General features: G+C 44.7%; 1 protein-coding gene across 2 annotated transcripts in view; it reads left to right on the forward strand.

Annotated features, from left to right (window-relative positions):
* Window positions 1-9,856: 9,856 nt before the first annotated feature.
* Window positions 9,857-16,347, forward strand: part of ZCCHC4 (zinc finger CCHC-type containing 4) — a 44,766-nt gene continuing 38,275 nt past the window's right edge. Inside the window, exons 1-3 of one of the 2 annotated variants that reach the window (XM_028507006.2) lie at window positions 9,857-10,022; window positions 10,732-10,850; window positions 11,567-11,649. In XM_028507006.2, the coding sequence (XP_028362807.1) occupies window positions 9,896-10,022; window positions 10,732-10,850; window positions 11,567-11,649 (329 nt within the window). In that variant the 5' untranslated portion in view covers window positions 9,857-9,895. Of the gene's footprint in view, window positions 10,027-10,731; window positions 10,851-11,566; window positions 11,650-16,347 lie in introns of both variants that reach the window. The other variant, XM_036019469.1, reaches the window with a different exon arrangement.

A 16,347-nucleotide genomic window follows, 5' to 3' on the forward strand; every position in this document is an offset into this window, starting at 1 on the left:
AAAATGTTATTTTACAATGATGGTAACATGTTCTTCCACCTAATGACACCCTTGAGTCCCCCAGCAGCCAGTACATGAAGAGACAGGCGGCATCTGACGTCGTACGGTCCACCGTCTTTGCCAGAGCGGCCTGGGCACCTGTACCAAGGTGTGGCAGAGAGTCTCAGTTCGCTGTGTGTTTGCAAGCCTGCTTTAATTTCCAGTTACTTCAGGGCCAGCGACTGGGTTCTGGCCAGTGAGATGGGGGGAAGAGTGGGCAGGAAAAGTCGCTGCCGTCACAGTCCGTGGTCACAACTGAACACTCGCCTGCCTTCCCGCTTCCTGCTGTCAGCAAGCAGGCTGCCAGCGGGAGCATCCGGGGCCTGGGCTCGCGGCCGGGCAAGGACATCCTGCCGACTTCACAAGACCGTGACGTGAACGAGAAATAGACGTGTTTGGTCATAAAAAGTTGGGATTTTTGCATTACTAACTCTGTCCTATCTTGGGCATTATAATGCAAATAGAAAAAAATACAAATCATTTTAAAGTAAAAAATTAATCATGGGAGGTAGGAAGACGGCCACAGTGGGTAGTGTTTTCATCCCCCAAGGCCCTCGGAGCTATCCTATGGCAAAAGGGAGAAAAGAAACACGGTGACACCCCTTCACTGAAATTAGACGATAGACTCTCCCTGCGAATCCCAGAGCCTGAGCAGGGTGAACTAGAGCCACCAGTAGCAACACGATCACACGGGAACAACAGCTCGGAGAAGCACGCAGACAGAAGGGAGATGTGAGGTTCCTGAGAACCAAAGAACCCAGACTTGGCCGACATGTGCTCAGCCCCAAAGGAGGAGCCCACAGTAGTGGCGGCAACCTCAGCTAGTGGGTCCGAAAAGCACAGTTGGGAGAGAGCTGTCCAGGAATGAATTCTCGGCTAGTGAGAGGAGCCTGCCGAAAGGAGGGGTGCTAGGGCAACCTGGGTTCCCAGAAGCAGACAGTGAGAGCCCAAAGCCCCGCGCCGGGCGAAAGTGCTGGGCACAGAACGCACGTTGACAAGGGAAGGACGCTGGGGTGAAGGAGAGAAGGTTCAGGCACTGAGTAGGGCAGAGGTCTGATGAGATAGACGGAAGTCAGAAGTACCAGAGGCACACAGGGCACAGTGGTATTTAACACCATTTAGTAACTGTGGGAGAGAGAACCCTAGGGCCACAAAATGGGAAACTGTCCTGGCTCCCCTTCCCCACCTCCTACACAGGAATCTTCAAAAAATATAAGAGGAAAAATACTAGAGAAACCCATGTCACGTAAACATGACCACATCTAACAACATACCCTTTAAAAAACTAAGATGACCAGTCTGTCTAACACACCCACAGAAAAGGAAGATATCCCAGAAGCATTTACAGAGCAGAAGAAAATATTTTTTACATGCTGGAGGAATTTAAGAAATGATAGGAACTTAAGAACAACACGGCATCAAAGTTGGAAAAGTTCAGAAATGAGATGGGCAAGCGTTGGTCAGGGAGGGTGCAGATTAAAGGAGAGTGACCGCTCAGAGGATGTTCCGGAAATAAAGAAGTAACCCAAGAGCAAGTAGACAGCACATCCCCAACCCCCCCGCCCCCAGGACACATCGTAGTGTGGGGAAGTCCAAAGCTTTCTGCATTCGTCTTGAGGGGCTCGAACAGTCCAGATTAACGCACAGTTCTGCAGGGCAGAAGTCTGACGCAGGTCTCACTTGGCCAAACCCAGGGTGTCATCCGTGGGGCTGCGTTCCCTTCTGGAGTCTCAGGGGAGAAGTTCCCTTGCCCTTCCCAGTTTCCGGGGGCCTCCCACGTGCGTTCCTGGGCTTGTGGCCTGCTCCCTCCGTCTTCAGAGCCAGCTATAGCAGGTTCGGTTGAATCCTGTTCTCAGCAAATCACTCTGGTCCTAACTTCTGCCTCTCATTTTCACTTTCTTAAAAAGTTATTTTTCAGTGACAGGTGACCTATAATATTATATTAGTTTCAGGCACACAACACAGTGATGAGACCTTTATGACTTAGGAGGTGACCACCCCGATAAACCCATTGCCCACCTAACACCACCCATAGTTATTAACAATATTACTGACTGTATTCCCTGCGCTGTACTTTACATCCCTGTGACTGTTCTGTGACTACCCATTCGTACTTCTGAATCCCTTCCCCTTTTTCCTCTTCCACTTTCAGGGGCCCCAGGGGTTACCTTGGGCCCACCCAGGGGATCTAGGATAACCTTCCTGTATTAATAAGGCCTTGCCGGTCTGCAACTTTTAGTTCCATCTGCAACTTTAAGTCCCCTCTGCCAGGTAACATATCCATAAATTCTAGCCACTGGGACATGGACGTCTTTGGGAGCCATTCTTCTGCTCTCCACACGCTCCCTCTGAGACCAGCTGCCCTCCAAGGATGGCTGGCCTCATCGGTCTTACTCAGTATCGCGCTGGAGGGCCTGGCCAGAGCAGTGGGGGGGAGGGGGGGAGGTAAAGGCGTGCCAGTCAGGAGCTAAGAAAGAAAACTGTCATTAGCTACAGATGACAATTACCACGTAGAAGATTCAAAAGAATCTACCAATAACACTTAGAATTAGTAGGTGAATTTTGTAAGGTTTTTTGTACCAATGACATTAGTTAGAAAATTTAAAGGTACCAGGTAAATGGTACCTTTAAAAAGATACCATTTATAGCAGCAGCAAAACATCAGATTCCCAGGAACGAGCCCAACCAAAGACTTGCAAGCTCGTTGCACCAAACTGCACAAGCACTGAGAAAACTCTGCAGCAAATAGGACAGGATGCCCGCATTCGCTAAAATCTGAGTGGCAAGTGAGTGAATGTTTTTTACCTTGTCTGTTACTTCCCATGTTTCAATTACTTAATTAAAAGAAGAAGCCTTTATATGTGAGCACGTTCATAGGAATATTTGCTTTGCCACCTTCATTAGTTTGCTAGGGCTGCCATAACAAAATAGCACAGACCGAGAGGCTTAAAAAGCAGAAATTTGGTCTCTCACAGTCTGGAGGCTGCAAGTCCAAGGTCAGAGTGCCAGCAGTGTTGGTTTGACCTGTCCCCTCGGGCCAGAAACCCTGCTTCTCCTTGTGTCCCCACCTGGCCTTTTCTCTGTGCACTCACATCCCTGGGGTCACTGCCTCTATGGACACCGGTCCCATAGGATTAGGACCCACCCACCTGACCTCATTTAACCTTAACTACCTTTTCAAAGAGCCTTTCTCCAAATACAGTCACCTCGGGAGTGAGGCCTTCAACGTGAATTCTGGGGAGAATACATGTTGATCCCTAGCACCACTCAAAAGTGGACACCTTAAGTGCTTCCATGTACGTTAGTCTGTCTGATGCGGCCAAGGTCAGCCTCTGCCTGAGCCATCACTGTGGTCCCAGCCACCTTCTGAGCCACATCCCTAGTGGAGGACTGAGATCACAGGGACATCCACCTGTAAATATTCTCTGAAGCGAGGTCTGAGCGTTCTTCCCCTTCATGTGGGGGACCTTTTTGCCCTGGATTTGTAATAATTGTTTTGACTGTGGAGGTAATTGCCTTGCTCACTGCTGGGCTCTTGGTTCTGTTCTACATCATCATGAACCAACCTCTCACCTCTCAGTCACGGCAGATGCATGAATTTTGCTTTAGCCATGTTTCATTTCCTCTAATAAAATCCCCACTCCTGAATGGGGAACAGTTGGCATGGAAGATATAAATCACTCACTGGATTCTAGACATTTACGAGGTACTTACTCACCGTATGCCGGATTCCCCCAAAGGTAGTAGGAATACAAACATCAATAAGACACAGTTTCAACTCTTGGATTTACTCTTTAAATGCTGCTCAAAGGGACAGGGAAAACCTGACAATGGTCATAGATCTAAAATCAAATATTTTCTAAGGAATAATGTCCTGCACGATCTTTGATTATGTGTCCTACACCGGCACATTTCTACCCTTGCCTCTTAGATTGTAAATTCCTTGCATGCAAGGGAGGAACGGTAAGTGCTTTGTAAACTAAATGGTCGACTGCCTTTGACTTGAGCTCTCAACATTTTTCATGTTTATCACAGACACGTATTTCCAATGTCTAGACTTCTCTTGGACTGTGGAGGGCATGACGCGTTCACCCTCTTGGCCCATGGATCGGAACGTTTTAGTACATAACAAAAACGCACTTTTTTAAACAAACTGCATTGTTAATCAGCATCCTCTTGTTCAGTAAGTTCTAGCCTGCTTCAGAATCCATGGAAAGAGTTCTGTGAGAAAAAGAAATCCTTACATCTTTAAAGTTTTTGTTCTACCACCAAGCGATGCAATAGATTTAACTGTTGTCGCTTCCAAATACCGTCAAGTTACATATGCTCTCACGTTGCTGTCTTCACCAAGTGAAAGGCATGCCACCATTCTCTTTTGACTAAGAGTTTGGCGTTGGAACAGACCTGCCTTTAAGTCCTGGTTCTGGGCTCTGCCCTTGCTAGCTCCGTGTCCTCGGCCGGGTCTTGCCATCTCCCAGGCCAGCTACACAGGTAAAGTACATGAGCTAATGGTAAGGTCAGAGATTTGTAACAAGGATGAAATAAGGTATATTTTGTGAAGAGCGCGGCACAAATTCTGTTAGTCGCAGACTCTGTTTCCGTGTCTGTGTGCGTTAATGGTGCGTTGGGGTTTTTGGTTTTAGACGACGGAGTCAGGCACACGCCTGCCATTCTGGGTTCGGGTCATTGCATCAAGGCAGCCTGTGCACATGCCAACTTCTCGATTTCATGTTGTCTTTCCCGGAGCGTGGTGACAGATTTGGAATCAAAAGGCTATTTTAAAGCGTTCTCTGTGTGACGCAGGTTGATGTGGGGTTGAGAGGAAAAGGCGCCCGAGGGTCACCAGGTAATAACAGTGAGAGATTTATCCAAACCTGACTCCCGGAGAAACGGAGTGACATTTCAAAAGGTTTTTTGTTCAGAATCCCGACGCCCGGGTCCTGCTCATGAAATGCTAACCTGGCAGCCAGTGACTGTGCCTCTGCGTGTCGCCTGCTGGGTTTTTTTAGACCTGGAAATTGAAAGTATGTGATGTCCCCCCAAATGCAGCCAAGGTGCTCTGTAAGCAAAGGGATGTGTTTATTTTTCCTTTGACTCCCGGGACCTGGTCAGCCACGCCTCAGCTCTGGTTACACTGCTCCCGCCCGACAATTAAGACTTTGGCAAGCACCGCAGCCTGAGGACACAGTAGAAAAATCAGGTAGCCGCCCGCTTCCCGAATCAGAAAGTTCTATAAACATCTCTGGGCTGGGCCCTGGTGCCGGAACTGGTTGAGCTGGATTCGGTGACACTTAGGTCCCACCGCCTGTCAGGGTGAATAAAACTGCCTTTGATCTCAGCGTGGCTTTGGGAACAATCCAGAAAGCTGTTCTACCCTTCGAGTGTTTGTTTTGAATGGCAAGACTGAAAGGTAATCAGGAACTGCCTTTAAACCAAGGTCCTGCCTGTTTAAACCAAGGTCATCACTGCCCTGGCCGAGTTTCTAAGCAATGTAACCTGTAGCTACACGAGCTCTCTGTGCAAACACTGAGCGCTTGGAAATGCATCATTCTCTTCACACCTAGCTCAAGTGCTGCTTGCTTACTGCACAGCATCCACCCTAATACGTCTTGAGGGGAAATATTACCCACCCTAAGGTGAAATATTACCCTTAAGTTTCAAAGTCTGTGGCTCAGAGAGGTCAGGTTGTTGCTGACACAGAACTTGGCGTAATCTATGGAGGAATGCTGTAGAAAAAACTCTGGACTCTGAATGAAGAGATGGAGGAGGGGTAGCAGGACATGCCACTCCCAAATATGCCACTTGGACTTAAGGGTTATTTCAAGCTGAAGGCGATTAAGAAGCAGCAGAGATAAGAAAAGATTTCTGCCCTCCCCGTTTGCCCAAAAGCAGAGCTGGACTTGGAAGGATGATGTCTGCTCCCTCCCCTCTCTACCAGTAGGACAGAAGTTAATCAGTGGAGACAATTCTAGACCCTCATCAGTCCAGAGAGGGCAACAGAGGCATCTACTCAAGTTTGCTAAAACTGGTCTTTATCTGCCATTAGTTTCCCCACGCATGTGCCTTTCTACCATTCGCCACTCTTAGAGCTCAAAGCCCTTCACCTTTGTCTGATCATATCTCTAAACATTTGTGAGTAAAGGAAAAAGATGAAGGGGAGGATAGCAGGATGACTGGCAAGAATCATAGGCAGGTTAGCTAGTCTTGCTTGGGAAAGAGTTTCATGCCCTATTTATAGACATCCATCCATCCATCTGATATTATGGCTGCAACCTCAGAACCTCAGTTGCCATTTTTAGTTGTGACCAATAGAAGCAATCCCATCTGAAACTGACTTCAGGAGTTAAAGGAATTCATGATTCTCATAACTGAAAGCAGGAGGCATGGCTGGATCTAGGTGCTCACACGCTATCATCACATATTCCTATCTCCTAGTTCTGGGTTCTCCTTACTGACTTCTTGCTAAGTTAGGGGCTCCTTAAGTTTTTGGAAACACTGCCACCAGTCCCTTGGTTATCCCAGACAAGATGCTTCTGTGATAGATTGTGTCACTGACCCTAATTCTTCAGCCCTTTCTGCCCCTTCTGACCCATCCCTTTGCCATGGAGCTTTGCAGTGCTTGGTCATGTGACTCGCTCAAACTAAAAGAATGAGGTAGAAGTGACAGTGGCAGCTCCAAGCCAAGGCCACCAGTAGTTGTTTCTCTGAGCTCTCCTGTGCTTCTGCCACTTCTGTAAGAATGACATGCCCAGGCTGGCCCCCTGGTTCCAGGAGCGTCGTAGTTCTTTAGGGCTGCTATAACAAAGTAACACAGACTGGGTAGCTCAGACACAACAGGAGTTCATTGCCCACAGTTCTGGAAGCTGGGAGTTCAAGATTAGGGTGCCAACAAAGTTGGGTGAGGGCTCTCTCTGGGTCACAGACTTCTTGTATTCTAACATAGCAGAAGGGAGCAGGGAGCTTTCTGGAGCCTCTTCAAAGGGCACTAATCCTATTCATAAGGGCTTCACCCTCATGAGCTAATCACCTCTCAAAAGTTCTACTTACTTGACTATCACCTGTGGGGGTTAGGGATTTCAACATATGAATTTGAGGGGGACACAACAATTCAGTCTATTGCCAGGAGGATGAGAGATGCAAGGCGCAGAGCTGGGCTATCCCAGCCCAGGTGAACCCGGACCTGCAAACATTGTGTGCACGACCTAGCTCAGAACAAACTGAAGAGCGGAACCCCTGACACACGTGATAAGTCAGTATCACGGATACCACTGAGATGACAAAATCTAATCGTTACAGCTTTTTCAGCTACCCCCCAAGTCACCTGCCCAAGCCCAAGCTGGTCCTTAGGGTTCTTTGTACCTCCCCAACAACGTGGGCTAAAATCCTGTGGGCTTCCCATGGGAGAACTGGGTTCTCTAACAGAAGATGAAGAAGCCAGCCAGGCCTCCACTAGGAAATGTCCCTCTGACTTCAACCACTTTCCCTGTGGGAGGCTTGGGCTCGGAGGGCTTTCATCCTGCTAACGAAATCAAGGAGTGAGGCAGGCGTTCTGGTGCCTACGGGAAGCTCCCCAGTCTGTCCACATCATCTAATGGGACAGTCCCTGAACTGGAGCCTGTCTCAGGGCATTCAGGGTCGCTCCGGGCAAGTGGAACTAAACTCTCTCAGCGCCCAGATTTCAAGGGGCCCACTTTCAGCCCTGCACTCATTTCCCTGGAGGATACTCTGTGTCTCTTAGCCTTGTCCACTCAAGGATTTTCCTGTACAAACTAAAAATACTATTACACAACAAAATGAAACATTCGTCACTTATTGCTCATATTCACGACCTCGTGAGTAAACATTCAACATACACTACATACACATGTCTAAATCTAGGTGAGACTATTTTTGACCTCAAATTACTCCTCAGAAAAGAGAGAGAGAGAACTGCCTTGTTTTTGAAACCTTTCAAGTCTCTCCCACGAAGGTGTGCTCTTTCAATTGACCTTATTTGGACAACTTTTGTTGGACTTTTACAGCAAAGGCTGCAAATCCATATTGGTTTGGGCTGCTTATAGAGCTCACCTCACTGCATCAGAATTATGTAAGAGAGAATAAGAAAATACAGCTTTAGTAACAGTTTATGGTGGTATGACTTTATGACTTCAATTGCAAGCTTTGTAAACAAGCCTTTTCAAGATTACAGATCTCCACCTGTTAGTTAAAATTTTTAAATAGAAACATTAATATGAATGACCCCAGGTAGTTAGGTCCTGAGATAAAACTTTCTAAAGTGTCACTAGAAAGTTCCCTGTCCTAGAGATATAGACATGCCAAAAATTCGTGCTGGACAACTTGGAAAGGGGGATTGTTATACAAAAGCCCAGGGGCTATCGGTGCAGGCGAATGACATCATTGCAAGAAATGTGCTTGGAGAAGAGCAATATTTCTAAGTTAATATACCATAGTAGCAAATGTATGGATTTAAATCTGTACAGGTATCATCGATTCTTTAAATACTAGGAGATTCATTTCATCTACAACTATACATGTGTATTTCCTGCAGCCACATTAGTCTTGAACTTGGCTAGATTAATTCCTCCCACTTTATTATTATTTTTCATTTTTCAGTGTTGTACCTATTCTAGTTCCCTTGCTTTTTCATAGAAACTTCAGGATAATATAATCTGTAGTTACAAGAACCTGACTGGGATTTTCCTAGTAATGGACCTAAACCTGTATCTGCCCTAAACTTGGGGAGAACTGACATCCTTACTGTGTTGAGTCTCCTAACCCACCAACACAGTATGCCTCTACCTTTATCTAGATCATCTTTGATTTCTTCATCAGCATTTCGTAGGTTTCAGCATATGAGTTCTGTGTACACGTTTTGTTAGACTTACATAAAACCCAAGTATTTCCTCTATTTGAGTGGTTGTAAGTGGTATACTAGTTTTCATTTTGTGCTCCTGTGATCTTTGCTAGTATATAGAAGTTCAATAGATTTTTGTATGCTTATCTGATATCCTGCAACCTTGTTGAACTCCGTTTAAACCAGAGTTATTTTTGTAGATTCCTTGGGATTTTCTATGTAGACAATCATGTCAGAGGCAAATAGGGACAGTTTTATTTCTTTTTTTCTTAAAGATTTTATTTATTTATTTTTAGAGAGGGACGGGAGGGAGATGAGAGAGAGAGAGAGAGAGAGAAACATCAATGTGCGGTTGCTGGGGGTTATGGCCTGCAGCGGAGGCATGTACCCTGGCTGGGAATCGAACCTGGGACACTTTGGTTCCCAGCCCGCGCTCAATCCAATGAGCTACACCAGCCAGGGCTTTTATTTCTTTACAATATATAAATGTCGATGGATACGCAACTATAATGTGCAACTATAAACACTATTCAAAAGGTACAAGATGACGCGTGCCAACAACTTTGAAAGGAGGGTAGTTTCATGAAGCACAGAGGTATCAGCTACTTCTTTTGTCCACTGCTGTTGGTGGCGATGCTGCCTTGTAGACTTAAAAGCGCCCACATCTCTGTTCCAAAGAGTCATCTCATCTCCTGCATGTATTCTTATGAAGGGCGGGTACTCACAGGTGCCAAGGAGTGTGGCAGAAAACAGGTGAGCTTCCCGCACAGGTCCAACAAGTTGCCTGGAAGGCGTACCCTCCTATACCAAGCACTGCTTACCGGCAGGCCAGGGTTGGCGGCAACTGCGTTTCAGGGAGCGGTCTCACCCCGGAGGCCGCCGCTCCTCCCAGACGCGCGGGGGCGCTGTGAATCTCTGCAGGTCGTGGCGGCGCTCTTTCTCAGCAACCCCCCCCCCTTTTTTTTTTTTTTTAACTGAGGCTTTCGGGACGGCGGCGGGAAGATGGCGACCCACAGGGACAGGCTTGGAGTGGCAGAGGCAGAGGGCAGTGCAAGCGGCGCGGGGAGCGCGGGAGTGGAGGTCGTGCTTCTCTCCGATCCCGCCACCCCCGCGCCGCTGTGCCCTCACGGTGGGTCCGTGTTGGGGCTCAGTCTGGTTGTTGGGTGCCGAGGGGCGAGGGCTACCCTGAGTTTCCATGGGCTTTTAGTGCTTCTGAGTTTTTACCAGCCTGTCTCTTCCACCGTATGTGATGCCTAGAAAACGTGTCTTCCTCGGGAAGTTGTGGTTTTCAACTTAAGAAACGTCATAGAAAGTCCCCACCGTGGTGGTTTTGGCCCCAGAGCTAGAGGCTAGCCAAAGGGGATGCCTGTTATCGAGTAATTCCCTTTGCTGAGTACTTGAGGATTTCATTTGTTGATTGGCTTTCTTTTCAGTTAAAAAAACAAAAAACAGAGAAGTTAGAACGATGACATGAATTCTTGCTTAGAAACGAGACCCGGTTTTTCTCTTACTTGCGGGGAGAGGGTGTGTCCGGCTCTAAAAGCTCAGGATAATTGAGTGGACCTGACCGAGGTGGCAAAGTGCTTGGTTCCCTGGACGCCCTCCTCGGTTTAGTCTCAGGACCCAGGTCATTCACCGTGTGGGCAGCAGTTATACTAACAATAACATTTTATTTATGGAGAGACCAGTTTTCAAAAATTATTTCCTAATTATTAAAGTAGTGGACTTAATTATGACAGATCGTGCATAAAATTAAAACAAGGTTTAGTGAAGGCGGTGAAAACTAGGAACTTGATGTTGATGCCTGTTTGACATGGTTTTTCTTCTCCTGGATCTAGGACCCACTCTCTTGTTTGTGAAGGTGAACCAAGGCAAAGAAGAAACGCGGAGGTTTTATGCCTGCTCCGCCTGTAGGGATAGAAAAGATTGTGATTTTTTTCAATGGGAAGATGAAAAGGTATATTAACTTTTTGGATATATGTGTATTTGTTGATGTACGTGACATTTTTGAGACTGCATGAGATAAATTTCTTTTAAGGCATGAAGATATGTTTTTTTGTTACACTGGAGTTCATACTTAACTCTGAACTTACTTAGATCACTGATGTCTTAAACTACTGTCTCCAAGACTTAGTTCCCATTAAGACCCTGTGAGGTATTAATACTGGGTTTGCCAGTAAAGATTGATTTCTCCCTGAAGTGCCTAGCTCATGATTGTTCCAGAAGGTGTTTTAGAAAAACACGTTTTTTTGAACATTTGCATCGAACATCTTTTATAGCTACTGGGCACTTAGAGAAATAGTTATGAGCTGGGATCCTCTTGGACTCGGTCTAATTATAGTTTCTGAAAGTTTTGACCAGAACACTTTCAGTGTTGTTGGGTGTATTGGAAAGCAATCTTGTATGTTACTCTAACGTACCCCTGTTAAGATCACCACATGTGAGTACATCCCTGTGCTTTAATCTTCACGTGTTGGGTACTGCTTCAAACTATTCTACACTTTTTCCAGTTTAATGTTTTGGGTGTCTCCCCCTGTGCCCCACCTCCCATGAATGCTTGTCTACAACTTTAGGCCACTTGAATTTCTGGCTTCTTATCGTCAGAGTGTGGCACCAGTTTCTCTAGCATGGTGGCAAATGTGGTAGGATATTAAGTGGATTTCGTACTCTCAGTTGTCAGGAGCCAGACTTGCTGCCCGAGAAGCGCGCAACCAAAGATGTCAGCCGCCTCTGTCCCGAACACAGTGTGTGGAAAGGTACTAATGTGCTCGTTTTTATCTATTATCCTGTATTTTTTAACCCCTGCTTTTAAGTTGACTTTAAGTAATTAATTTTTATTGTGGTAAATATATACATAACAAAATTTGCCAATGTAGCAGCATTAATTCCCGGGGTTGTGCAACCATCACCACTGTTTCCCAAACTTTTTCATCACCCAAAAAAGCAACTCTGTCACCATCAAGCATTAACTGCCATTCCCCCTCCCTCCAGTCCCTGGTGACCTCTAATCTACTTTTGTCTCCATGAGTTTGACTATTCTAGGTACCTCGGGTGAGTGGAACCATCAGTGTTTGTCCTTTTATGTCTGGCTTCTTTCATCTAGCATAACCTGTTCAAGGTTTATCTATGTGGCATGTGTTAGAGTTTTGTCCTTTTTGTAGCCGAATACTATTCCACTGTAGGTATAAACCACATTTTGTTTATTCACCCATCAGTGGACACCTGGGTGTTTCCATGTTGTGGTGTCTGTGAATGGTGCTACAGCACACATTGGTGTAGAAGTACCTGTTGGAGTCCTTGGTTTCCACTGTTTTTGCATATATACCTATGAGTGGAATTACTGGATCATATGCTGATAGTATAGTGAGTTTTTGGCGGAACCGCCAAACAGTTTTCTATAGCGGCTGCACCATTTTACATTCCCACCAGCCATGTAGGAGGGTTCCAGTTTCTCCATGTCCTTCTCAGCACTTATTTTCTCTTTTATTTGATTATACCTTCCCAGAAATTGTGAAGCGATATGTCATTTTGGTTTTAATTTTTTATTTCCCTATATTCATAATGTTGATCATTTTTTCATGTATATTTTTAGCTATTTGCTTATCTTCTTTTCTTTTTTAAAGATTTTATTTATTTTTAGAGAGAGGGCAAGGGAGGGAGAGAAACATCGATGTGCAAGAGATACATCGATTCGTTGCCTCTCACATGACTGGGCCACGTTACTGCATCAGGTCACAGTTCACAGGCCTGTGCTCAGTCCACTGAGCCACAGCAGCCAGGGTTGTTTGCTTATCTTTGGAGAAACGTATATTCAGTTGTTTTGTTAAATTTTTAATGGGGCTTTCTTTTTGTTGCTGAGCCATGGGAGTGCTTTATATGTTCACCCTTATCAGATGATTTGCAAATATTTTCTTCCATTCTTTAGATTGTCTTCACAGTCTTGATGATGTCCTTTGATACACAAGAGTTTTGAACAAGTGCAGTTTGTCAAATTTGTCTTTCATTGCTTGTGTTTTTGGTATCATAGCTAAGAAACCACTGCTAAATCCGAAACCATGAAGATTTCCTGTAATGTTTCTATTGAAATACTAAACCGATTTTTAAAAAAAGCTGTAAACACCTGTTTTTCAATATCTGCACTGTTAAAATGTTTTATTGGGTGAACTGTAATTGAGTCATAGATTTAATTCTTTGCTGAACCTGTGAAAAGAACTCATCCCTCTGTTGCGTCATAGGCCTTGTTCTCTGTGCGCTGGGAGAGGCTCCCTGAGAATCCCTTGTTCTGGGCTGCTGCTGCTGCTAAGTGGGTTTTCACCCTCTTGCCTCCTCCCTCCTGGCTACCTGGGTGGCTGTGCATTGAAGGATGCTGCATTCCTATCCAGGCCAAGTGGAAAAGATTCCTGGGCTCTATTAAAAATGTCTTCCTAAGCTGCCTGCTTAGTAGATTTTAAAGTCCTTTGATAGAGGAGGCTTTTCTTAAGATAAATGGATTGCCTCTTAAGCAAAGTACTTAATCAGTGATGTCTACTTAATTTATAGTAATTCAATCGATAACGAAAATGTTGGAAGCAGAAGTACTATAAATTGATCACCACTGGGAGCTAGGCACCACGCTAGGTATTTTACCTGAGTCGTTACTTAATCCTGCTGAGTTGGTTTGCTTACATGAGAAAATTGAGGCTTGGGGAAGTGAAGTGTCTTCATCCGGTTCATACTGTTTGCTGCAGTGACTGAGCAGCGACTCACACTTAGGCCTCGCTGCTGCCAACGTGGCATTTTATTTATTTATTTATTTTTTATTTAATTCTCACCCTAGGACATTTTTTCTTTTCTGTTGCTTTTAGAGAGAGTGGAAGGGAGAGAGAGAAACATCGATGGGGGTTGCCTCTCACACCACATTCAGCTCAGGGATCATGCGGGTCTCTGGACTCAGGGAACAAACTTGCAACCCAAGCGTGTGCCCTGACTGGGAACTGAACCGGCAGACTTTGGGGTACAGGACAGTGTTCCAACCACCTGAGCCATACCAGCCAGGGCATCCAGTGGGGTTTGTTTTTTTTTTTTAATAAAATGGGAACATTATACATAAAATGTTAATAGTATTTATCTCCACCAACATAGTATTTTTAAACATAAAAGCAGATAGTAATTAATAAATTATGTTTACTAATTTAGTTAAGGGTCTATAAGGAGATAACACCTGAGAGGTTATGTAGAGATACATCATAGTGAGATTATCACGATGAGATAAAATAGATTCTCTGAGATGCAGAAAGTGGAAACACATCGCCCATAGTTTCTCCTTCTGTACCCATCACCTCGGTCATTTTGTGACATTTCCTTCAGGCCTTTTCCTCTGCCAGGGTTTGCTTTACAAGGTTGTAGTCACAAGGTGCACGTCGTTTGTGCTCTGCCTTACCGCTTGTATCTGATAAGCACGCTGTTCATGTTACTGCATAAGGATATTGGTGATTCCATTAAACTCGGAGAAAATGTAAGTGCTCTTGTTTCTTTGCATAATAAAACTTAGTCTGGAGCTAAAACACCGTTCTTGTCTTTACACTGTCAGAGTATGTTTTTTGATGATAAAGGGTTTTTCAAACTCACGTTTTATGCTTTTAGAATATAAAAACACTGGCCAAAAAATGAAGTATTAAAGAATTTTCCAAAGGTGGGTTGTTTGGGCTGCTTGTAGAGGTTAATTTACCTTACCGACTCAGAATTATTTAAAAGAGAAAATAAATATATAGATTCAGTAAGACTTGGGGGCCATAATGTCATCTGTCATCTAGTGCTGATTCTTGAGAGCATGCCTTAAAATAATTTCAGCATCTTAAATCATCTGTGACCCCTAACCTTGGATTCTGTTGCCTAACCCTCCATCCATCCATCCATCCATCCAATCATTTATTCTTTCTGTTGAGGGCTCAAAAAGGACTTAAAATGCTGGCGGTGGAGTGGAGACAGTAGAAAGTCAGGCAGTGAAAGGGGAGTGTGGGCAGTGTTCATGGAAAAGGCCGCGTGCCCAGAGAGGCAGGGGCACTGTTGCATGGTTGTGCCTCGGCTGACTAGTGCTGTGTAAAGATGTGGCATCTGAAGAGGTTTTGAAAGGTGAGTAGAGGTGTGAGCTTTTGAAATGTATGTCTTTGATTTCATTGCATTCCTGTGTAATTAATGTTCTTATGATGTCTTATATGCTTTCCATGGAGTAAAAGTTCAAAATCAGTCATTCCTCTGAAAATTTAAGATCTTGGCTTTTAAAATCATAGGCTTACTAAATTATCTATTCTCGGTTGTTAGTGACCTATTCTGCTAGTGTGTCTTCAGCTTAAGATTAGCAGCTCATTCCTGCATGCAGAGGGACTGACGGGTGGTATACCGTGACTTGAGATTGTAATTGCTTTTTTTTTTTAAAATATATTTTATTGATTATGCTATTACAGTTGTCCCATTACCCCCCATTCATTCCCCTCCACCGTTGTAATTGCTTTTTCACTTAACTTTATGCAACTCATTTATGTTATCTCATAAAATAACTACTGTATTTGAGAGTAGTAGAAGGCGTTTAAACACTATACCTATCCTATAAGTAAACTTTTCATCTATTATTGTGGAGTGACAATCGCTTTCCATTGATTTATTTTTGAAATTGGTGTGAAGGAACGCAGCAGCTGGCAGGATGAATCAACGTTGCTGCTTGGTGTTAATTACGGAGCTGGCAGCGCGGCCCAGACTCCCAGGTTTTACAGAACAGGGCTGGGTGCTTGGTTTTCTAGTCTCACTCTTCGAACCATCCTTTATATTTCATGTGCTCGGTTGACAGAGTTACGTTTTGTGCCTGAGATTTGACTTTTTCGTTATAGTTTTTTGCTGCCGATTATGCTCTGAAATGTGTTATTCTATTATGTAGTACGTTGGCACCTTTATTGTGACCTGTGAAGTCTCGGGGAAGATATATTTCAATGCTGGAATCAGCATTAATTTATGTGCATTCAGATAGTTTTATTTAGTTGATATTTCATTTGGTTATTTTTTTTTTTCAGAGCTCATTTAAACTCAGATTTTCAAGGTCTGCTATTAGGGAAATGCCATAAACATAATTTGTCTCCTCCAGGAAAGGCAAATGGAACATCAAATAGAGATCAATAAAAATGACATTTCAAAATGCTAGCCTGCAATTTGCGAATCATACTGAGCCATGCGGCAGAATGAATCTTCTCCCCCTGGGGTGTGTGCAGTACGTACAAATAGGAAGGGAGGCTGAGCCCTCTGTAAGTCTCCATGGTCTCGGGTTCTTGCTGCCACACTTAGGAACCTGGTGTCCAACCGGTGGTTGCCAGAGGGGAGGGGTGTTGGGCCACTGGGTGAAAAGGTGAAAAGCTGAAGAGATACAGGTTGTTAGTTATAAAATAGTCGTGGGGATGTAAGTACAGCACAGGGAACAGAGTCAGTAC

This window comes from Phyllostomus discolor, chromosome 1 (assembly GCF_004126475.2).
Source record: "Phyllostomus discolor isolate MPI-MPIP mPhyDis1 chromosome 1, mPhyDis1.pri.v3, whole genome shotgun sequence".
Classification (NCBI taxonomy): Eukaryota; Metazoa; Chordata; class Mammalia; order Chiroptera; family Phyllostomidae; genus Phyllostomus; species Phyllostomus discolor.